General features: G+C 43.2%; 1 protein-coding gene across 3 annotated transcripts in view; it reads left to right on the forward strand.

Moving 5' to 3' along the window:
- LOC147708584 (uncharacterized) overlaps window positions 1-24,939 on the forward strand; it is a 111,678-nt gene that overhangs the window by 77,351 nt on the left and 9,388 nt on the right. For 2 of the 3 annotated variants that reach the window (XM_086927257.1, XM_086927256.1), the window contains exons 5-6: window positions 1,266-1,364; window positions 12,260-12,355. In XM_086927257.1, coding sequence (XP_086783383.1) covers window positions 1,266-1,364; window positions 12,260-12,355 — 195 coding nt within the window. The remainder of the gene's footprint in view (window positions 1-1,265; window positions 1,365-12,259; window positions 12,356-24,939) is intronic. The other variant, XM_086927258.1, reaches the window with a different exon arrangement.

Here is a 24,939-nt window from a genome sequence, read left to right on the forward strand (position 1 = left end):
AAGCAGGGATTTGGCTATTGTATGATTTCCTGTGCAAGAGGTGACTGGGAAGAGGTACTGTAGGGAGATAGGCAAATATGCTCTCCACGTTATTAGCTGATGCTCAAGATATAAGAGGTGACTGTAAAGGCATGCATCATGCCGAGTAGGTACCACTGATACTAGACCTAAACTGGAAATTGGTTACACCTTTTGTTGGGAGAGGGACTCTGGGAGTTCTTTGAACAAGTGCCATGCACCCCCTTCATTCCCAGTGGACAATAGGACCTGTACTTGCTTGTGCTTGAGAGGTATTGTCACTTGTGTCAATTCGCTATAAGCATCTAATTGTTTTGAGACCACTTCCGCATACGCGGGCCCCGTATTTTGTTGCATGTGTCAGGTGTCTTCCCCTTTATCTCTTTTACCCACGGATTAAATGCACTGGATGCACGATGACATGCTTACCTTATACCAAAATTCTGAATGTTTGAAAAGAAACCGGGCTCAACCATTCATGTATTCACTGTCTCCTTTGACGCCCCTGGCAGTTTACCATGGCCATTCAATTTGCAGGTTATATATCCCGTTGTCGTTCAAGAATAGGTGTCTGTAAACATTTGAAGGATTAACACATCTGCCAGGGATGCTACTTGGGAACTACACACTTTATCCATCACAAACATTACCGTCCATAATTGTTGAAAGGGACTGTGATTTGTGGGGCTCCATACTGAGGAAAGTGCAGATTATACATGTCAAAGAAAATTCTGTCTAATTTTTTTGTTGGATTCTAAACGTGTTTATTGCACAAATTACATGGTCTGTGACTCACCAGGAGATCTCCATACATCAGCAATGGAGCCAAGATCCCTGCACAGGACAAAACTCCAATGTATACCCAATTACACATTCGGTTTTAATATTGATCCCATTACAAAATTCCCACCAAGAGATCAAGCAGGTGCCTCGCTGAAGCCATGATAATTAGTAGATGGCCTTTTCGACTAACAAAAAATGTTAACTGTTTCGGCTGAGCAAGCTAAGTTCAGCTTTTATATCAAGACATTGCATAACGACCTCCCATAGACAGCCACGCCTGGAAGGCTAAGTTATCATGCACCAGAAAACTTGTCAGAAGCGGGTTACCATTACGCTAAGACAGGCAAATGCATTTTATTCTTCTATACACAAGTATTTCTCTGTAAATGGATATGAATGACTTTATAGAATTTCTGATATCAGAGAAGTTTTACAATCAATTTCTGTGCTGTTTTTACTGTTAGCACCCGATCCTGTCATCACATCTGTATTTTCACTGAGTGAAAAACCACGAGATGAAATGAATTTCCATGAAGAACCAGAGCCTGAAGAAGAAAACATAGGTAAGAATGATAGAGTTGATGCCCAAATGCAAGAAATAATGTGTGCTATATCCACTGTTATGAGCCAGCCCTTTTTTGTTAAATACTGATGGTGCCTCATGTAAGGTGGAAGAAGCAGTGACTCTGGGCCTGATGTACAAAGCCCTCTTGCCATTCCAAACCCAGCAGTTTGTAAAATCTCTGGGTTTGTGACTGCAAAAATGTTTGTTTAACATATTATTTTTTAAGTTTCAAAAAAACGTTATATTTATAAGTAAAGGGGTGACAATATACAGTACATGTGGTCAATCATCAAACAATACATCATAAAAGTATTCCAGCATATAAACACGAATAAAAATAATGGATACAAATTAATGACAATGAAAAAGTGAGAAATAACATATTACAAATTCTAGTAATAATTAGAGGAATTATTAGGAAAACTATGGAGGTTTAAGTACTTCTTGTTGGGAAGGGTTTAGTAAGGAATGTTGTTTGGCACAAGTATCAAAGAACGGTGTAACAGGTGACCATAACTGAATTCGTTTTGTGACCATAAGAGTGGGTGAGGTGGAAACGTATCTAACCTATGGTTGTGGCATATATCATGTAATATCACTACCATAGATTGGGGGTCGAAAGGGAACGTTTAAAGACCAGCAGGTGTAAGTTCCCTAAATATTAACTGTGTATACCAAAAACACACCTACAGTCTAACTCATGTGTTTAAAAGCTTCACATCAAGTAAGGCCCTTCCTCTCCCAAACCAACTCACGTGTAATTTATCATTAAGGGGGAGACATCCCTTAAGGATTAGAACCCTCACTCACCCGTAGGTGACATGCTTCATCATATGGGTCCTCCTTACCAGTGGGGAAAACCTAGTGCCACTGGGAGCTGCCACTTCATAGTTAAGGAAGGAGCTCAGAGATGTTTTATTTTATCTTTATAAGGATGGGTACTAATCCCATATGTGAGGATGATGAGTGTAGTGAGGTTTGTAGCGCTGTGTGAACAAATAGAAGAGTGAGTTAAAACTGTCTAGATAGAAATCACTAACATTCGTTTTATTGATGTGTTCTACTTGACAGGATTAAAAAGGAACAGCACAGTGGTATGGATGTATAACCACTGTCACATTGTGGTCGACATGTTTCAGCCTATTGATCAGACCTCTGTATCAGCAGCTTTCTTCAGGACCAGATATAATAGTGATATTGCTGCTGCAAAAAGTGAACTAGAGATAAATAAAGGTATATACAACACCGGTATTTCTGCTTATCCTTTTTGGCAGGTTATACCCAAGGTATCCATAGAAAAAAGACAAAAAAGGATGGGGGAAGGTAGAGAGAAAGAAAGAAAGAGAGAAAGGGCACAAACAATAAATCACATGGTAACTCAGGCATTGTGCATTGTCACAATATCAAAAGTCTATTAGTGCTTCTTTTTAGTCACAGCTATAAAGGCCTTACCCTCAATTGTAGGATAGCCCTGCCTCACCTCAACCTGACAGGCTGCTCAGGAAGGAGGCCCCGCTCTGCGGGAGGAAAAGAAAGTGTGGATGGTGTTATCATTTTATACACCACCTAAACCATATCCTTATTTCTTTGTAAACAAAGGGGCCAGAGGTACATACAGGTAAAGTGGATCAAAGGACCCGCCAACTAGCCACCACAAATATCTTGTTGCCACGTCCCCAGAATCAGCGTATTAAGCGGGGACAGAACACAAGCGGTGACGAGGCTAGAGTAGTGGAGCAGGAGGAAACTGTAGAAAAGATCAAGCAACACCAAGACAACTACAAGCAGTGGTATGACAAAAAACATGGGGTGAAGAGTTGCAATTGGGAAGTTGGTGACGTGGTACAAGCTAGAAAGGACAAAAAGGTGGGGGCCACTAAGAGCAAATACTACTCACCTTGTAAAATTGTCAAAGTGCTTAAGAATGTGGTACAACTTGAAAATGGTCAATGGTGGAGTTTTGACAACATTGTAAGGGCACATGTGTAATGTATGGGTATGGGTCTGGATAGCCTCCTACCACAGCTGTTGTTCAGTTTTCTCAACCCCATGATTTCTTGTTTCCTTCCCTTTCTATTGTCACCCTATATGGAAGGGAGATGTGTTGCAACTATATCTCCCAGTGGTATCTTCCGTCCACCCGTCCCCTTTCGGCCCAGTTGGTATTTCCCACCCTGAAGCTGACAATAGAATGTTGGTACCCTTTTCAGTGAGGAGAGTGGATGGTCAATAAACCAGTCTTGATTTATCTTCTGCGTCCTGTCATCATTTGGAATCCCTACAGTTTGAGATGAAAAGCAGAATGTCATCGGCATATGCTGGAAGTTTAATATCGGTTGTGGGGGTTTGAAAACCCTTTATTTGTGCGTTTTGGTTTAATAAAGGGTTCAAGGGCCAAATTAAAGAGAAAGGGGGAGAAAGGACAACCCTGAGGCACCCCTCTGCCAAGATTAAAATATTGTGAAATTGGACCATTATCACATTCAGCGGCTCGAGGATTGGAATATAGTAGTGAGATTAGGGAGGTGAATTTTGGGACAAAAACAAACTACTTATGGGTGTAAAATAGGTAGTGTCATTCAACCCTGTCAAATGCTTTTTCTGCGTCTAGCGCTATATCTGCCAGGGAATGGTTCAGATGTGAAGCTTTAGATAAGATATTGAGAAAAAGTCTTGTGTTGTCTTGGATAACTTGTCCTTTTACAAAGCCGGATTGTGCCTTGCCTAATATATTCAGAAGATAGAGATCTAAGCGTAAGGCTAGTGCCTTGGAGAAAATCTTGTCATCTATATTGACAAGTGAAATGGGTCTAAAGTTCTTACAGTGCTTCGGATCTTTGCCTTCTTAGGGTATTAAACATATATGGGCATCTGAAAAAGAGCCATCAGATTTTCCTAAAGAGTAAAAGGAGAAGATCAGGAGATGTAGTTTGGGCATTAATAATTTGGAAAAGTGGAGAAAGAATTCAACAGTGAATCCATCTGGCCCAGTTGCCTTATCTTTTTTGAGATGTTGAAGTGCATCCAAGAGTTCTTGTTGTGTTATCTCAGTCTCTAGGGGTGATAAATCAGTAGAAAACTGTTGGGATTTTTGTATAGTGGAGAAGAAATGTGAGAGCATATGGTCTGTAGAGTTTGTTTCGGAAGAATATAATTTTTTGTAAAATAATGCAGACTCATTCAGAATTTCCATGTCCTTGAACTTTAAAGTAGAACTATCATCATAAATAGAATCAATATTTAATTTGTTGTGTTTAGTTTTTAAATAGTTGGCTAGGAGTTTTCCTGCTTTGTTACTACCACCATAACAACTGTGCGCTGGATTTCAATCAATATAACGAGGCATGATCCGTTGATTCCTTATTAAACTGTAACTTTGCTTTTATAAGAGCATTAAGAACATCTTTCGAATTGGACGTGTAAAAAGAATGCTCCAGTCTCTTAATATCTTGGAATATTGATCGTGTACGTTTGCGAGCAATGCTACGTTTTGATAAAATCTCTTGCTGAAGCTTTAAAAGCGTCCCAAACAATTCAGAAGGGTAGGGAATCAGTTTGAATAATGGAAAAATATTCTGCATAAAAGGCATTGAACGAGGGAGAAAACTCTGGATCTAGTTGGAGGGAATTGTTAAATCACCACCGTTTTGGGGCATTAGATTTGGGTAAAATATCTAAATCATTTGAGATGGGAGCGTCATATGATAGTAATATAGGCCCTATTTCTGCGCACATGAGGGTGAAAAAATAATCAAATCGTGAGTGGGGCACCCGGGAATAAAAGGTATATTCTCTTGTAGTCGGATTACACAGTCTCCAAGCATCAAGGAGTTTATGCTGTGTAATCGTATGGGTAAAAGATTTGTGCGATTTGTTGGGGATGAATGAAACTTTGGAATTCCGATCTATGAAAGGATCAAAGATCTGGTTGCAGTCACCTGCAAATATAAAATTATCTTCTATGTATAGAGTGATCTGCTGAGCTACTCAAAGCCAAAAAGAGGGGTCACCACAAGTGGGGGCTTAAACATTAAGAAAAGAGACTGGAACATCCTTCAACATCAACTTAACATTTAGCCAGCGGCCATCTGTATCCGATTCTTGTGAAATGAGTTTGAATTGGAGTGATTTTCGACACAACATCATAACTCGATTATGCTTCCCATCACCACTAGAATAAAATATGTCTCCAACCCAACCTTTTTTTAGTTTTAATGACTCATTTTCTGTGTGTTGAGTCTCTTGCAGAAATATTATATCTGCATTTAACTTGGCCAAATGGGATAGGACTCTTTTACTTTTTATGGGGGAATTCAGCCCTCTAACATTCCATGATACCAATTTTAACGGCATAGCGGGCTAAAAGGGACATAAAATGATAAGAATATACAATAGTAAACTAAATTAGTCAAGCAATTAGAAAAAACACATGTGACAGAAAGTACCTTAAAGTTAATTGCCACGACTGGAGGAAGGAGTCAAGAGTGCATGAAAAATAGTAGAGGAAGAAAAAATGTTTGATAGAAAAATTAGAAAAATAGAAGAAACTATAGTTGAGACTAAGATTTAAAGGGAGGAGGTGAAAAATTATTTGCAAAATGACAATGATGAATAACAATAATAGCTGGAGAAAAACATAATCAGTATTAAATTGAAGCAAAGAATGGAAAATAATTTGATGAAAAATATCACAGAGAAAAAGGATATCAATGAAACCCAGAATGAAAGTAAGGAAAATAGTTAGAAACAAGGAGAGAAAGAAAATTAGGACTAGATGTAGAATAGAAATGTAGGATGGCTACATACCTACATGAGGGAAGACACAAGTAGACATGGAGGAGGGGTGGAACCACATGGGGTAGACAACATATCCGAGGTCGGCTGAGCGGGGAACCAGGAAGACATCATGAGACAAGGAAAGGACATCTGTGGATTCGGAAGAAAAAATAATAAATGGTTAGAAATAATAATAATAATAATTGAGTTTATAAAGCGCCTGGTTACACTGTACTAGTGTGTCCCCGCGCTGTAGGATGGCAAGTCAAGCCCCTCAGCTACTATTTCTGTTAGTTCTGCCCACCTTACCCTGTCAGACAACAGCCTTAATTTTTGGGAAACTAGTGCGTTTTCAACTCTTTGCGGAATGCCATGTTTGACTTCTCCAGCCGGAGGATCAGAGGGAGTCTATTCCACTGTTGAGCTGCCGGACACGAAAGGAGTGCCTTCCCATTCTTACTCTGCTAAATTTAGAAACCTGAACCAACCCCGTCCCGCTTGATCTCAGTTGACGGGTCGGGTGGTTCGGGGTGAGCAGGTTATGAAGGTAAGCGGGTCCTTTCCCCTGTAAGATACAGTTGGTGACTCAGAGGGCTTTGAATGTCACACGTTCCTTGTTTGGAAGCCAGTGCAAACCTTTCTATGCTCTCTTTGATGAGGCTCTTTTAGGCAGCATCAAGACCAGGCGGGCCGCCGCATTTGGTATGCGCTGCAACCTCTGAGTGCATTTAGCACTGGCTCCCAAATAAAGGACATTCCCATAGTCCAGCCTCGAAGTTATTAATGCATGGACCACGGTCTTCCTGGCTGTCAGTGGCAGTAAGTCCAGCGTCTTCCTGAGGACCCTCAGAATGCCAAATGCCAAAGCATGTGCCTGTCACCCGTTTGGTGTGGTGCTCGAACGAGATCTTATTGTCGAGCCACACCCCTAGGTTCCTCACTTGTTCACTAGGAGTGGGTAGAGGGCCCAGCACTGGAGGGCACCACGCCGAGCTCCACACTGAAGGGGCCTTTCCCACCATCAAGACCTCCGTCTTGCTTCCATTCAATTTGAGGCAGTTATTTGCCATCCAAGCCGCTAGTTCCTGCAGACATGAACTGAGATTAGTGGTGACCTACTCCTTTGTCTGTGTCAAAGCCACCACCAGTTGCATGTCGTCTGCATAGGACACAACTTCCACCTTGAATTTTTCCGTGATCTCAGCTACTGGTGCCACATATAAATTAAAAAGAGTTGGGCTAAGACTGGACCCTTGAGGCACCCCCTGTTTAAGGCTGATATCTTTGGACCGGAAGTGTCCCTGTGCCACTTGATAACTGCGATCTGACAAAAAGGACTCCAGCCAGTCCAATGCTTTGTCCACCACTCCTCCCCTTTTTAGACACTGTAGCAGAGTGTGATGGGCCACAGTCTCGAAAGCGGCACTAAGATCCAGCAGGAAGAGTGCCACCGTTTGTCCTTCATCTCCATGTTTCAGTAAGGCTTCTGTGGCTAGCAGCAGCGCTGACTCGGTCGAATGGAGTACACCGAAGCCAGATTGAGTGGGATGGAGCAATCTCTTAGCCTCAATATGGGCTGTCAGCTGCTTATTGACGGCCTTGTCCGCGATCTTGGCGAAGTACGGCAGGAGTGATATGGGGCGCAAGTTTTCTAGTTGCTCTGTACTAATGTTAGTTTTTTTTTCAGGGAGAGCACCACCACCTCCTTCCAAGTTTTTGGTACTTTTCCGGACTCAAAGGAGAGCTCTAGTAAGTGTCTGATATAGGGCTCTAGAGTCTCCACACTACCTCTCAGTATTTTGGGTGACGCGGGATCTGTTGGGGAGCCTGATTTAATGCTGCCAGCTATAGTGCAGAGAGTCTCCCGGGAAGGTACACTGAAGGTTTTGAGGCATTCCATGCTTTTTATAATGGTAGAGGTATCTCCTCCCTTACAGCCCTCTCTGGCCGCTTCCGGGAATGAGGAATAGATCCTCTCTACCTTGTGCGAAAAAAAGTCTGCCACCAGATTGCAGGATTCCTCTGATCCTGTCATTGGAGCCGCGGTACTAGAGAGGTTGGAGATCTCCTTATAGACGGAGAACAGTTCCTTCACTGAATAGTCTGCTCCCTCTATCCTACTGCTATAATAGGATTTCCGAGTTTTCCTAATTAAGGCATGGTATTCCTTAAGAACGATTTTATAATCATTCCTATCTTTCTCAGAAAAGCCTCTCCTCCATTGTCTCTCCCGGCGTTTGCATGCCACTTTCTTACCCCGGAGTTCGACCCAGAACCATGAGGCAGATTTAGTCTGGCTATTTAAGCAGAGCAGTAATAAGGAGAGTACGTGCACCTCTTAAAGCTGTATGTAGAATTAGAAGATAAATATCCGTCATGGATGTTTGATTAAGAACCTAAAATGGCTGTTCCACAACTTGCTTCGTCGGTGGATAAACAGAATTCAGACAAGAAAATGCAGCATTAGGCAGCAAAATTCTAGTTGAAAATAACAGAGGTAAGAATCTCAAAAATTGCCAGTCCAGGATGTAGAAGGGCACAGGAAGCTGTTGACATAAAGTAAAGCATCATTGTGGTAATAATTTTAGGAAGAGATTTAGGAATTGGTTGTACTCCTAAAATGGCTGCCACGCATACTGTGCTGAAAATGCTTATTCTAAATCCAGTCAATGGGGCTTAGCGCATGATATCCTAGTTGCTGCAGAAAAAGCATGTATTTGTCTCTTAGGACATTCTAGGAATGCGGTAGAAAGGCTTAAAGGCCGAAGGGTGCAATTAGGGTTTTTTTATGAAGAGAATCGCTATCCCGCCTGTGAGTCAAAATGGCGGCCGCAATTGAAAACAGGACCGCAAAAAGTCGCTGTGTGCGATATAGGTTCGTAGTGAGCAGCAGGAAGGTCGTCGAGCGCTTCAACGCATGTCCGACATCTTCCGATTTTCGTATTTGTCCTTGGAACCGTAGAAGTCCGCTTTCAGGTGGAGGTTTTCCCATTGAGCCGCGGAGCCTCACTCGTCCGCCGCCATAGCCCTCGGGTGCCAAGCCACTCCCCCTGTTTAACATACTATTAAAACCCCTTTTACATGTCAGAAGATTCTTTTGAACTTAAGATAGGGATTTTGTAACTCTTTCTGATTCCCGAAAGTGAGAGGTCCTGAATGGGGTATCCCCTTCCATTTACAAGTCATGACGAAAGGTTTGTATCAATGGTTTGTGACCACAACTGCTGAACACTTCATACTGAGTGCTCTCCATTCCCTGTGTGTGCTTCAGAAGCTTAAGGCCCTTGGGATGAGTTGGGGTGTCACCACAAAACAAATAGTAGCATGTACAACCACATTTTTCATACAAACCTCTTCATTTTCTGTCAATCGCCAGTCCCACGAATGAGGAATAGTGAAATGTGAGTGTAGTTCTTTCAAAGGCTCTTCTCTGGATGCACCTGAGGCTGTATCAGGACTCCGTACAGGACTCCTTACATTCCTAGCACAGGCGTAGAAGAGAGCAGTGCATCCATTTTCTACAAAATCATGCTGTTTACAGTGCATCTGCTAGCTCAGTAATGGTATGAATAGGCAAACAAATGGCTGCTAGTGCAGCTTGAACCCGCAGAACAGCACCACCTCTAAACCTGGAGGGAAGAGCCCTGAGAAGCCAGGGAGCAAAGTCAAGCCCCATCCATGCACCATTTATGGCACAGTTGAAATACTATAAACATTTAGGAAGCCACTGACTGTGTTCTTCCTGAAGGCATTTTACAGACTTTGCTCATGGGCACAGTTGGGGTCAGCTTCCCCTGTTGGAGGCTATTGTTAAATACATCTAATTAGCCCTGTTATGGTCTCCGTCATTTGTCTGGAAATCATTTTAAAGCAGTAGTTTGGCTACAATTGTCCATATAGAAACACATTAATTAAGTAGTTAAAATAATAATAATCTTTATTCAGCAGTAGACACAGTCATAAAAGAAACAGTTTAACAAAAGACTCAGTGCATCAAATCCATGTAATGACTGCATACAACCATGTATACGGGCTTATAAAATATCTAACAAACAGCTTAAAACATTAAACAGACGCTCAGGGACCATTAGCAGAAATTGATAAACAAAACTAGCGCATAGATATTCCACGTTAATCAACAGGGACTTGTTATATTTGTAGCAGCATAACATTGTGCAAATACGCAAAGGAATAATAACAATTAATCGCCTCCAGAGCATCACAACCTTAAGGCAGATCTTAAAAAGTTGCTTACACAAAAAAGTGTATAAACATTAGGTAAAAGCTGTAAAAACAATAAGGCAAGCATGTCTAAACCTCAGATCTTTTAAAAGCCTTTTGAGAAACGCTCTTCTGGGATGCGGGAAATATAATTTCAGAAGAAAATAAAATGGAGAGTATCCTGTGGAGACCTTGAGTCGCAGCCACAGGCACCTCTAGCATCCGTGTGTGTAACGAAGCCTGACGGAGAGGCCAGTTGATGTAGAATTTGATTCAATTTAAAATGAGTGATTACAATCTGTCGTGCTTACTTGTTAAAACAGGTAAATAGGGCTCCATACCTTGCACAGACTTTACCAAAATGTTCGCTCTTACCAAGGGTAATTAAATAGTTGAATGTGACATTTGTCTTGTACAGGAGGCTGATCCCCATGTAGGTGTGGCTGGTATCGCACAGACGAAATGCAAAGTTCTTGGGTATTTTGTAATTCTTCAATTCAAGCAGGAATTCAAGAAACCAAACCCACTGTAAGATTTTTAAAAACATTTAATAGCAAAGAATGAGAAGAAGCCCATTTAATACAATCTTCCATGAGGGGTGAAGTAAAGGGAATATAAATATAAACCATAACAATAAAATAGCCTAATGCTTTTCTTTCCATTAAGTACGGTGGTGCAGGAGATCCAGACTACATATTGTCCTTCGGTTACACCCAGAAAGAGCAGTTCAGCATCTGTTCAGGACTTTTGCTCCCATCCTTTACTTAATTTTTCCCTAACAGATAAAAGTAGTTGTCCTTCTGAGAACATTCCACGTCAAGTGGTATAGCTTAGTCAATGAGTTTCGCGGCATCGAACTTGTAGATATTCGACAGCAAGCGTGCCAACACATTCTAGCGCCTATCTCTCTTTGCTGCTGCTCCAAAGTCATCACATGGGGTGATTCTCACTAATCCTTGCAGTTGGGCCCATCCAGCTGTCATCTCACTCCTCTCCCCAACTCTTTCCCCTGCCACCTCAGTTCAGGCAAAATCCCCATCAGTGGCTGCATGCTCAGGGATCCAACTATAAAATGTGATGACACCATTCTCCTGTCTCACTGCCTCACTGCAGCAGTCTCTGAGGTCTCACAAAGAACCCAAACAAGCAGTACCATTTATTGGAACATTGGAATTTTGAGCGCTCGATTGAAGACTATGGAGTGCTCTGGGCTTCTAATGGCTGGTAGAAGTCTGAAGCACGAACATTCCAATCTTTGTTAACAGCAACAGCTTTGAACAGAGGCCTCAGGGAGCTCGAGGGATTTCAAACCCCTCGGGCTCCGCGTGCTATTGTTTTACAAATGAGAACATTCTGCCCTCTGGGGGTGGAATGTTCTAATAGCCTTTAGAGTCCTCTGTTGCGGGCCTTCTGCTCAGGTCTTTTACACTGGAGCAGGCATTTAATGGCCGGTAGAGCCCTTTACGGCGGGTTCTAAGGTTACAATGTCTCTCAGTAGTTGATTGAGCTATGCCACTCTGCCTATATTGGTGACCTACAGTGGTCCTGCAGTTCATTCAGGAAAAATGCCACCAAATCCCCCACCGGCATTGGCACTCTGGTGTCCTGTTTCCTGCACAACAAGAAAGGGGACCCCTTCAGTGACATGGCTCGGATAGACTTAAAAAATGTTTGCCAGGGTGAACTGTGTATATTTGTCATCTCTCTTTGTTATACTCTGTTGCGTCCATAATGATTGAATATGGTTGGGTGCAAACGAAGCTGCACTTTTTCAGATAATTAGTTGTCTAATTTGAATCGCAATTTTACTTGACTTTGTGTTCAGAGCAGGTTTCCAATTTACTTGCTGAGGTTTGTTTACTTATTCATTTTGCATATTGTTTTGCTCAATAACAGCTGATCCAGTTATCACATTTGTGTGTTCACTAAGTAATGAACCTGAGGATGAAATTAATTTCCAAGAAGAGCCAGTGGCTGAATGTCGGACTATGGGTGAGTAAGAGTTGTGGTCAGTACTAAACAATGAAGTGCATGAAGCTGTGTCTGATTTGTCCAATATTGGGAACAATCCACATTACTCTTGTCCCTTTCTACAGTATTATCCTTTTTTGATAGATTATTAGACTATAAATATTGTTTCTTCTGATACTGGATGATTTAAATATGACTGTGAAAGATCTCCACATAATGAATTCCATCACGAAACATGTAATTTCTGCACGTGACTCACTGACTTCACCACAAAAATGTTAGGCCAATCTAATACATGCAAAGACACCATTAAGCGTGCATGGAGGAGGCAAAAATGGATGTATGATGGAACCATGCATGCCTTTACAATGCAGTCTTTAGCATGCAATGTCTTTACCAAGCATATGCCTTTAACGCGCATGCCTTTACAACCAAAATATAAGTATATGAGGGCTTGGCTTGGACAGCCAACATGGTGGGCGAAACTCTGTAAATCTTCCCGTTCACGCTAAAGTAATTAACTAATCCGTCCTAATCCTGTGTTGTGGAGCACATCGGCTGTGGCGCAGACTGGGCAGATGGCTGGGGCATCCCTTCTTGGTCCCGGAGTGTGAGGTGGTGACCCCCTGCCGGTGCATCTCACATCAAGAGGCGCGGAGCAGTCCGGGGCCCGTCAGAGGCCGTTACATTCCCAGCGCTCGAGCCCCTGATCCGACAAGCAGCCGGGAGAGATAGGGGCCAGGTCGAGATCCCGAAGGTGAGGGGCGATCATTCGAAGTCCGGCGCTGAGGGTACAGACTGTGGCCGCTGCGGTGATCCGGGCACCAGGGTGGGCCTTTCGGCGAGAGAAAAACGACTCTGTAGCGGGCACGCCCCGAAACAACTCCCTGGGTGTGTGTGTCTTCCGGCTCGGCCTGTGGTTTCACGTGTGGCGCAGTACCCTTGGACATCTCTATGCCTGAATGCCCCGGGGGGCTGCAACGGCGGAGGAGTCATGCTGGTGCAGTGTGCGGCCTGAACAGAGCCTCACGCTTGAAGTAATTGGTGTACCCTGGGCTTTCTCCCCACCTCTTTTTCTCGATTCCCTACAATGAATGAGGTGGCGCAACAACCGGCCAGCACCTGCTATCATTGCACCTGAACTGTTGACCCGGGCTGGGGACTCAAGGAGACATAGAGGAGGGCTGTGCTGTCGAGCGCTCTGGTTTCACATTTGAACCTGAAGTGAAGAGCCGGTGGTCCAGAACATCTATATAGTGCCAGCAGAGGGAGGGCCTTGGCTACAGTGTTGCGCCGGAGGCCTGGGGATGGGCTGGGGCAAACCGTGGGCTGGTGGTCCGACGCGTCTGGTCCCACTAAGGGGCTTACTTGGCCGGCGTGGGCTGCGGAGGCGGCTGGGCTAGGCTCGGTGCGGCTTGCGGCCCAGGGCGAGACGGATTCTGTGAGACCCAGTCTGCGGAGTTGTTCCGGGGCGCAACAACAGAAACGCCTGGGCTGCTACTCAGTGGCTTGCAGTGATATCTAACCAAGAGATGCTCCCAGCCATAGGAACCTTGTGGCTCCCTCCTACCTACTGTCATAGGTAAAGACAGGCCAGGAAGGGCAGGCACCAAGCAAAGTACCCTCAACCACTACACTACGACCTCGAGTGGTGCCACTGTGGAAGACAGGTGGTGTGGTGCCAGATAACGCAACGCTTCTGTCTGCGATCACTGAGGCCAGAGACACGCTTGACGGGATCGGTGCGGCGGGGTCTGAGGTCTCCCTCTTACGGCAGGATCTTAGGAAAACTGGGGATCGCATTACCGAATCAGAAATACGTGTTTTGATGGTCAAAGATACCGTATCTACCTTACAGAAGATAGTTAATAAGCTAACAATGGTGTCGCAGGAGCTGGAGTCCAGGGTGGAGGATGCAGAAGGCCGCTCCAGACGTAATAATCTACGCTTCGTTGGCTTCCAGCAGGGCTGTGAGGGCTCTTCCATAAATAATTTCATCACTCAATGGTTAACAGATCTCTTGCCCGACGAGAAACTGTCCACCTGCTTTGTGGTGGAGAGAACCCACCGGGCATTAACGAAGAAACCAATCCCTGGAGAAAGCCCAAGGCCGGTAATTGCCAGGCTGCTGAACTATGCCGACCGGGACACTATATTGCAATTTGCCAGATCACAAAGAGACAAACTCCTTTTTAATTTGCGGCCTATAATGATCTTTCCAGATTATATCCGATTGGTACAACAGCAGCGCCAATCCTTCGCAGCAGCGAAACGTAGACTACTAGACTTCAACATGCAATATATGCTCCAATATCCTGCCCGAATTTGTGTCATATATAATTCCAAATCCCACTTCTTTGATTCACCAGAGGCTGTCTTTGCCTGGCCAGATGAACATCCCTACCTGAAGCCACATACCCCACAGCAGCTGGAATCAGACTACTTCTGGGGTTCACAGCGGAATAGACCAAAGAGGAACAAATCAAAGACACATATCTGGCTGTGACTGACGCTTCTTTAGACCGAGGCAGGCATCTTAAAAACGAACAGTTGTCATTATCTCCATGGCCTCCACAGGATGTCTTATGTCATTCTCCAGACGGAATCCTACCCTACATTGAACATTGAACATGTGTGCCGTGAGAACTACTGACGTCTCCATACAGTTCTAGAGGCCTAATTTATGAAGGGCTAGGAAAGAACTAAAGCAACTTAATTAAAGCATCTGACAAGACATTCGGTCTTGGTAAAGTATCATAAAAGGCCGTTTTTACGAAGGACAAGAGTCGGCGACTTTTTATCCTTGTCAAGAAGTCAAAATATTGTGCTATTACCTTTGAGATAAATAATCAAAAGCGTGACAAGAACCTTTTTATCACAGGATTTTTAAAGACTTTGCATACACCCATAACAAAGTGAGGGTTTTAGAGCAATAGAGAGGAAGTGGTGCTACAAAGCCCCTTGTGAGGACAGCCATATAAACAGTTTTAGTCGTGGACCAAAAATGGCATTCTCTAACTGACAAACATGATCTGGCTTATGTAAAAAAACTTTGATCTATCAACGAGAGAACGAAAGATTGTCTTGATAAAGATGGTTTAATTAATGACTTCCATAGAAACGTGTCAACGCACAGTATTTACACATTCTTTTAGAACAATGTGTATCAGGCTCCAGCCAACGTTTTGTTCTTCTTATGAATGTGTTACAGCTTCTGACAAATTTAACTGTCTGTTATTTCTCTCTCGGGGGGTTTGATGTATTCCTGTTAATAGATTCTTGATTGTCCCCCATCAAATACATAGGGGACTACAAGTGTATGAAATTGTTATCTTTGTTTTATTTTGTTAAATAATATTGAGCAGATGTACTATACATCAATGATTTGGATTTTATGATGGAATATTTGTAACTTTAAAGTGTATCTTTTTTTAAATATATTTTGTATTGATTTCTACTTTAGACATTGTCTTTAAGCTAATTGTGTGGGCTTTACTACTTGCTTACTTTCTGTATCTGTTGGTGACTGATATGATAATGAGATTGAGGAATGTGAAATTGTGTGTTTATGAAACCAAGGAAAAACATAGTTTTACTCGCCCAGCCACAGGACCATCTTACCCCAGACATTCATATTTTATGTTACTGTTATATGGGAAGTTTGGGTACTATTGAAGGAGGTGCTCTAGACACCCCCCACCCCACCCCGGTTGGGGGTCGTGGGTACCCTTCATTGCGACAGATGCTCCTTGTTTATGGCAGTATCGGGGGAGGGGGTATGGGGGTGCATAGGGTTCCATGTTAGATTGTTTACAGTTTTTATATATGTGCATATGTTACACTCTGAGCCCATCATATCAGTCTTCAAGATCACAAAAATAGACAATAGATGACCACGCCGACTCATATTACCCCATTTGGGGAGTTGACTGTGGTATCCTGGAATGTCAGGGGGTTGCTCAACAAAATGAAACGGAGCACCATCCTATGCCAAGCGATAAGGGGCTGACATCCTTCTCCTACAGGAGACCCACCTCTTGGGCACCAAGGCCCCATGCCTGGCCAGATTCGGATACAACATGATCTCTCATGCAGGGTTTACCAGGGGGACCAGTGGGACCACCATTTTAATACATCGCCGCTTCCCCTTTTTTCTACTAAGCACTGGCTAGACCCGGGGGGACAATACGTCATACTATCGGGCACACTGCAGGGAGAGCACATAAACATAGGCAGCGTATATGCCCTCCCCTCACTGGGAGATTAGTTTATAGATAGAATCATTCGACTATCGGGAGAACTTTCAAAGGGGGTTAACACTCCTGGGTGTGGATTGGAACAATGTCATGCCGCCACTGGATAGAAGGTGGGGATCAGGACGAGAACCCCCAAAGAGGTACATCGAAATTCCAACTCCTACCCACTACATTGGGATGGTCGGATGTATGGCATGAGTAGCATCCCGCCGAACTAAGTTACACATATATGTCCACCGTCCATGTCCCGACTGGACTATATATTCACGCCACATAGCTACAGCCACCAGTATCGCACCTGTCCAGAGGGCTTTCAGATCATTCTCTGGTCTCCTTTAAACTACACATTTATTCATTCTAAAAAAAAAAGCCCTTTAGGTGGCGCATGTCCCCATGGCGCCTCCGAGCCCCCGATTTATTTATTTATTTTTGAAATTTATACAGCGCACTGTTACCCGTAGGTGTCCTGGCTAATACTCCAAAGCCGAGACTATATAGAGATTAGAGAGAAAACAGCCAAGTCTTAAGACCTCTCCTAAAGGCCATCAAATCAGTCATCTTCCTAAGAGCCAGGAGCAGGGAGTTCCAGGCCTTGGCTGCACCCAGCACAAAGCTTCTGCCCCCACACCGTGCTTTCCTGATTCGAGGTACCGCAATCAACCTTGCCTCAGAAGATCTAAGGTGCCTTGCAGGACGATACCAACGAAAATACTGCTGAAGAAAAGACGGACCTAGACCTCGCAAGGCCTTAAATACTAGGCAAAAAGCTTTGAACGAGATCCGCTTTCGCACCGGGAGCCAGTGAAGTTTAACTAGCTCCTGGGTAACAGAGGCGTACTTAGGAATGCCTGTTATCAGGAGATGCTGGCTAGTGCAGTCTCCGATTATCTTGAGTTCAACGTGGCCTCTGCCTCATCTAAGTGTACCCTGTGGGAAGCTCTAAAACCCACCATTTGCAGGCGGGTATAAGTTATCGTGCCCATAAAAAAACGTAAACGCTTGGAGCAGTTGGTCAAATTGGAAACCCATCAGAGGGCCCTGGAAGACTGTGCGGTAATGGTAATGCGTGGTAATGACTGTGTGGTAAAGGTTGTTTCCCAGCAAAAATGAATGATGCCACAGGAGGCACATAATATATGTGTTTGGCAGGTTTCTGGGGGCCTATTGTGCAAATGTACAGTTTTTTTCTTCTTAAGCAGCATCATGCTTCACTGGGCAATAGCTCGCTTAATCATCCCAACGGCCCCTAGCGCCGAGATACCCCTTCAGGGGTGATTCGTGCACTATACAAGTACTGGATTTTACTGGATTTTTGGATTTACGTTTACAGTATCCCTGCTCAGTTGCTTAATTTGTCAAAATAAAATGTGCCGAGGTCTAAAATTTGTTTTGGGATGCTGCCACTAGAGTCTTTCTCTGACACTACTGATACCTACCATTGTATCTACTAGAGCCAGCCCACCCACTGCTTTAGCCACACAATGTATCCCCCATCACCACTCACTGCACCTGCATTTGGCGTCATGGACACATATTTTTCATTGCTCCTTCTATCGCACTGGGCATTTCTGTGAGATCCGATTGTTCATTTCATTGAGAAATAATGACACATCTCTTACAATTGGAAATGCAAGATATGACTGAAGAGGACAAATGTAACCAAAAGTAAATTGTGTTCTTGAAAAGACAAATGAAAACAAGTGTAAAGACCCTCATTACGATGGCAAGCGGGATAGAGACCACTGAACATGTAGTCGACGACTCCACCCACCATATTATGATCCGATCGCCACGAAGACGGTCAGAAACATGCATTTTACTTACAAACACTCATGCACATTGTGCTAGGCACCGCATGGTGCTTGGCACACTGTGCATGGATGTTTGATGGGACACCACATGTGCCCCCCTGGCCCCATAGCAGAGGTCCACAAGATACAGGGGCCCTGCTATGGGTCCCCAATGTCCCTTACCGTTTGATTTTACATGGCGGCTCTGCCATGTAATTGCTGGGGGGAAAGGACATTCTAATTCCTACGGCAGTGCCTCCACAGACACCGCCTCCATTGTAGGGATTAGAATATGACCGCCGTCCCAACGGGCTCCTTGAGCCTATCGGAGGTCCCCCCGCCTAAATCGTCCGACCACTGTTATCTTAATCCGGTGGTCGGACCAATACACTGGATGTCAGGCGAACCGCCACAGAAGACCTGTCGGTGGTGGTCCACCCAACATTCTAATGAGGCCCAAAATTTGAGATTATAAGAAGTTAAGAATTATGATTACCTGAGACCAAATTTAACTCAGAATATAGCTCCAACATTGAACAACGAGGTTCTAATGGGATTGCTTTGGCAATTGAATTTTTAACATTAAATCATTTAATCATATGGTGGAAGACATTTAAAAAATCTGTTTGAAGCATAGGGTGCATAACGCCGAACCTGGTATAAGGGGTGAGATATATCCTAATTTCTCATCCTGCATGCTTGAATAAATCAGGGGATAAATTCTGAAATAGAGTTCCCTGTAAGGGAATCTTATCCAGTGCAAGTGTTGAAATTGGAGTTATGGTTTACTAGTGCATAATAGTTGCGCTTGGGTACTATTCTTCTGCGGGAATATCAAATTTTAACAGCTGCCCTGGATAGTTAGAGATTTTTTATCAAAATATAATGGTTTTCTAGTTTTGGTGCCATTTAGATGTACTGAGTAATTTTAATTATGCTTCAGGTAACTAATATTAATTATGCTACAACTACATTGCAAATGGTGTCACATTTCTGAAGCTGTGGCTCAGATGTTGAAGTGAAGTAAAAGGTTAAAACTACTGCACAACTGATGAGTTTTCTGGCACATTTGTACCACCATAAAAGTAATCAAATATAGCCTTGCACACCAAGCAGAATCAGGCTCAACCATACTTCAGTACTTTAATTGAGCATAATTTGTGCAGATTCTTTTTAAATGTGAAAATTAGAGGATTACCTCAAAGTGGGGTATTGAAGACCTCATGTAGGTTATCTTCAGAGGAAGGATTTTGTAGCTTCTGAAGTTCCATAAGGCGAGATGTGACTTGTTGTTTGTTCTAAATGTCAAGAGGCATGCAGTAGAGAATAAGAGCAATGTTCAGCAGGAATGCACTAGGAAATGTGAATGATGCTCTTAAATATGTATTGCAAAAACAACAGTTGATGGACAGAATGCAGAACAATGTCATACATTCACACCAGTACAGAGATCTGGGCCTAAATCCATCGTTTTTTTGCACTCCACACCACCCCAGTTCAGACATGGCCATATACAAATCAGCCTTGACCCTGTGCCTCATGGGAACAGTCCAGCCCGAACCGCCAAGCCATGTCTTTCCTGGACCGGAATCAAGCACCTTAGGACCGGTTTCTGGCTATCAGCAGTCTTCAGCCAGGATAGCTTGACTCCAGTGGTGTGGAGAGCATGGGACTCACGTCTGAGCATACCCATCCCACTCGGGGTGACACATTCAAAACCAACAGTTGATGGACAGAATGCAGAACAATGTCATACATTCACCCCAGTACAGAGATCTGGGCCTAAATCCATTGTTTTTTTGCAGTCCACACCACCCCATTTCAGACATGGCCATATGCAAATCAGCCTTGACCCTGTGCCTCATGGGAACAGTCCAGCCTGAACTGCCAAGCCATGTCTTTCCTGGACCGGAATCAAGCATCCTAGGACCGGTTTCTGGCTATCAGCCGTCTTCGGCCAGAATAGCTTGACTCCAGTGGTGTGGAGAGCATGGGACTCACGTCTGAGCATGCCACTCGGGGTGACAAATACAAAAACAACAGTTGATGGACAGAATGCAGAACAATGTCATACATTCACCCCAGTACAGAGATCTGGGCCTAAATCCATCGTTTTTTTGCACTCCACACCACCCCAGTTCAGACATGGCCATATGCAAATCAGCCTTGACCCTGTGCCTCATGGGAACAGTCCAGCCCGAACTGCCAAGCCATGTCTTTCCTGGACCGGGATCAAGCATCCTAGGACCGTTTTCTGGATGTCAGCCGTCTTCAGCCAGGATAGCTTGACTCCAGTGGTGTGGAGAGCATGGGACTCACGTCTGAGCATACCCATCCCACTCGGGGTGACAAATGCAAAAACAACAGTTGATGGACAAAATGCAGAACAATGTCATACATTCACCCCAGTACAGAGATCTGGGCCTACATCCATCGTTTTTTGCACTCTACACCACCCCAGTTCAGACATGGCCATATGCAAATCAGCCTTGACCCTGTGCCTCATAGGAACATGTATTAGCACCTCTTTAAGGTGCAGATGTTTATGTTATGTTATGTTAATGAGGTTTTATAAAGCACTCGTTCACCGGTTGGTTTCTTGGCGTTGAATCTAGAAAAGTGACGGAGAATTAAGCAGATCAATTGTAAGCCAGCTTGTACAGCCAGGAGTTTAAGCAATTTCCTGAATGTCAATAGATCTGTAGTGGACCTGATTGCCAGAGGGAAAGAATTCCTTAAGCTAGGGGCCAGGGTTGCAAACCTCGCACCTCCTTGTTGCTTTAACTTAATGATACGTATTGACAGTAGCTGGAGATGGGCCGAGCGAAGATTCTGTGGGGGAGAATACCTGGAAATGAGACTGTCGATGAATCTGGGACCATGACCGCGCAGTGACTTGAATATCAGGCAGCCGATCTTAAATGCACAGCGTTGCGGCATGGGGAGCCAGTGCAATTCCCTCAACAGGGGGGAGGCATGATGCCACCTGGGTTGCCGGTAGATCAGTCTCGCTGCCTGGTTTTGGACTATCTGCAGCCTTTTCATAAGGTCGGCTGGTAGACCAAGATAAATTGCGTTGGAACAATCTAGACGGGACAAGACCGTAGCCATTACAGCCTGTATTAATGCTGCTTGGGTCAGCATCCTACTTATCTTTCTGATTTTTTGCAGCTGGTAGACACAAGAAGATGCAACAGAACCCGCATGTGTTTTTGAGACAGGTCATTGGATATTATAACTCCAAGACTCTTGGCAGATGAAGAAGGAGTGGAAGGGGCGCCTAGTTCTCCTTGCCAGTAATGCAGGGCACCAAAATTTCTGGCTGCCACCTGTAAAAATTAGTTCAGTCTTTCCAGGGTGTAATTTTAAATGATTTCTGTCCATCCAGTGACTAATAAAACGCATGGTTGACTGGAAAACCGAGACTGAGTGGGGTGAATTATCAATGGTGAAGAGCAGCTGTAAATCATCAGCATAGTTGAAAGTAATCATTTTTATTTCCTTCAATGACCTGATCAACGGGAGGAGGTACAGGTTGAATGAATGTGGGGAGAGCGAAGAGCCCACACGTGATTCTTTGCTTAGGAGACCTAAACTGAGCCAGGTGAACTGCCTGGGATCGATCCTCCAAAAAAGAGCATATCCAATTTAAAGCTGGTCCCTGAATGCCTGCTACCTTGACACAATCCACCAGGAACATGTTTAATGTTTATATACACATTTTTAAGAGTTAATACTTTTATAGTAATGATCTTACTGTAGGCATTATGATTTACAACAGCTTCTCTGTTTTTAATGTATGTAAATGTTGTAAATCTCTAGTACAACTCTCTATCAAGCTAATAAAGAATTCATTTGACTGAAGATGATGGTGCATCTTCTCATTGTCGAAACTCAGGGAGAGAAGTAACAATAAAACAATCAATAACTTTGTGATGTCACTATATTGTTCTTGTCGGCTGTACATCAATCCAAGCTACTCATAGTTGTTCTTAAAGTTAACATAAAATTACTATAACATTAGAATCTCAAGAAAATGTACCCAAGTTCTGACAGTGAATACTGATTTCTGTTGCTTCTTTTTTTCTGTTAGCTAAAGGGGCTCACCTTTTGAATTTAATTTGACTATGTGAATACTCTAGAGCACTACAGCAATATTGCTTTCCATCAGAAAGTAATAGTCCTAAACAATGAAGATATTGGCTACATTTGCACGCACAAGGCACCAGTTGATATACAAATAACTAAGTAGACTTTCTATCTCTTCCCTAAGATCTCTTAACCGCTTCGCCGCGGCAGCTTTTCCCGCTGTGCGCTGCATTTTTAAAAATCCCGCGTAACGTGACAAAGCCAGCTCGTCATCCGCGCAGCGCAGGTAACGCCCATGACGAGCTGGCTTTGTCATCCGCGTCGAAGGGGTTAAGTCCATATTGTCATTGACTACTCTTACCTATGAATGATGAGCAATATTGATATCCTAATTTAGAGGCACCAGTCAGGGAAAGCATTGTAAACAAAAAGGCCACATTGTTCTTAACTTTAAAGTTTAAAAATAAGCATTTCACGATATAAACGGAGTATATAATTGTGTGTGAGAAAAAGAAAAATATACATCCGGATGATTGACGAAAATAAATATCTATGTTAATGCTTCGTTAAGTGTCAATGTGTCCATAATTGCATCCATTGTGTTCCGTATATACCATAAGTTGTTTACATGCAGGTTTCTCCTAAACTTTGGCCAAAGTAGGCAGGAGCTAGATTGCCCTATAATTGGACCAGATAAAACAGTCAAGATTCAGCTTTTTCAACAGGGGCATAACCCTTTTGTGTTTTCACATGTTAGGGACACTGCTTTCTGAGAGCGATGCATTCAGATGCTGAGTTAATATTTCTAGAGATTGTCGAGCAAGTTTGCCTAAAATTGAAGGCAGAAAAAGGTCTAAAGGTGATCCTGATTTGATGGCATTATGGAGCAAGGTGAAAGTCGGGAAGTCCAATGGCAGAAAGGTTCTCAGAGTGCAGGGTGGGGTAGGTCCTGGGGTGATTAACCTCTCTTATGCGATATTGTGAGCAGACAGGGGCAACACAGGTGTTGTCATCTGTGTTACCACATATGTTATCACAGGTCACAAGTACAGCTAAGTTGTTATCTAACTCTGAATGTGACCGACAACAGTGAGGATCGGGAGTAGAGGAAAATTAAGCCTAAATGCTAGCAACTTTTTTTTAGAAAAAAGGTTTACTACTTCGTCACACTGAGGCAGCAAAAGAGAAACAGCAGGAGAAATATGTATGGCATCTGATAAAGTATATACTACTTAAAAAGGGTTTGGGGGCAGTTTTATGACATGGTTATTTGTTTTCAAATAGAAAGCGGCTCTGGTAGAGCTGCAATTGTTTGGTAATCTTTTAGAGCCAGAGTATACTAACATCATTTTCACAGTAGGATTTATGCCAGACTCTTTCAAAATGTTTACAGATCTTTTTGTTTTCGGACAAGGCATCTCTTAGACAAGATATCATCAGGGCCCTCAATGACCTTGACAGTTCAGTTCACATATCTTTATTTGGTTACACAAGAAGCTGTAAAAGTACATGCATTTTATTTGATTTATTTAATTTTTTTGAAAGGTTTTATATAGTGCTGGCTCCACCCATGGGTATCAGAGCACTTTATATAAGTTTGAAGATAATACAGTACAATTTATTAGAATAAATGCACATAGAATAGTGAATAAATACAGTAAAAAATGCAGAATTCAGACAAGATCAATATAGAGAACACTTAAAAAATATAGTTTGTACTGGTAAATAAGTAACAGAAGCATTAATTGCCAACTAAAGTGGCAGAGGAATTTACAAGTTTTATACAGCAACAGAGGTAAACTCAGTGGTCAGGGTATATAAGGGGGGTAGTTTAGGCTAGGTGTGAAAGGAATGGTGTAGGAATGGAGGGTTGAGGTAAGGGAGAGGAGAAGGGGGGAGAGAGGGTAGGGATGAAGAAGGGCAAGAAAATACATACATAAAATAGTTAAAATGATTAAAACAGATTTGTAGTCTAGATCATATCCATTCTAAATTAGTCAAATTAGTGCTATCTCCATATTTTAATACCTCTAAAACTGACCACTAAAAGGCAGTCATTATTTGTCGGGTACTCACTGCAGTTTTCAAAAACAGTCTGACATGAAAAATACAATCCTCATTATTCAACTGGAGCAAGATATCGTAAGCTACTCTAAAATCTGTAATACAATGTCTCTCGATTAATGGTAATAAAATGATTTTAGTATACAGTAAATAAAAATCGCAGAACAAAAAAAAAATGTACATTGATTGATTCGACCTCCTGTTCCACAGACAGGGGCGGGAATCTAAGTTTGCTTGATAACCAAATGGGACACTTGACCGTTCTTTCCCTAAAATGATACAGCAGAGTGTGCTCCCACTGCCCCATCAGGCTTGTCAGGTACCCTTGACTTGGGACACACCTATCAGGGTTCACATTCAGATAAGGTACCACTCTGATACCACACTGATAGTGAGAGGGCCATCC

The sequence above is a fragment of the Lissotriton vulgaris genome, chromosome 6 (assembly GCF_964263255.1).
Source record: "Lissotriton vulgaris chromosome 6, aLisVul1.2, whole genome shotgun sequence".
Taxonomy (NCBI): domain Eukaryota; kingdom Metazoa; phylum Chordata; class Amphibia; order Caudata; family Salamandridae; genus Lissotriton; species Lissotriton vulgaris.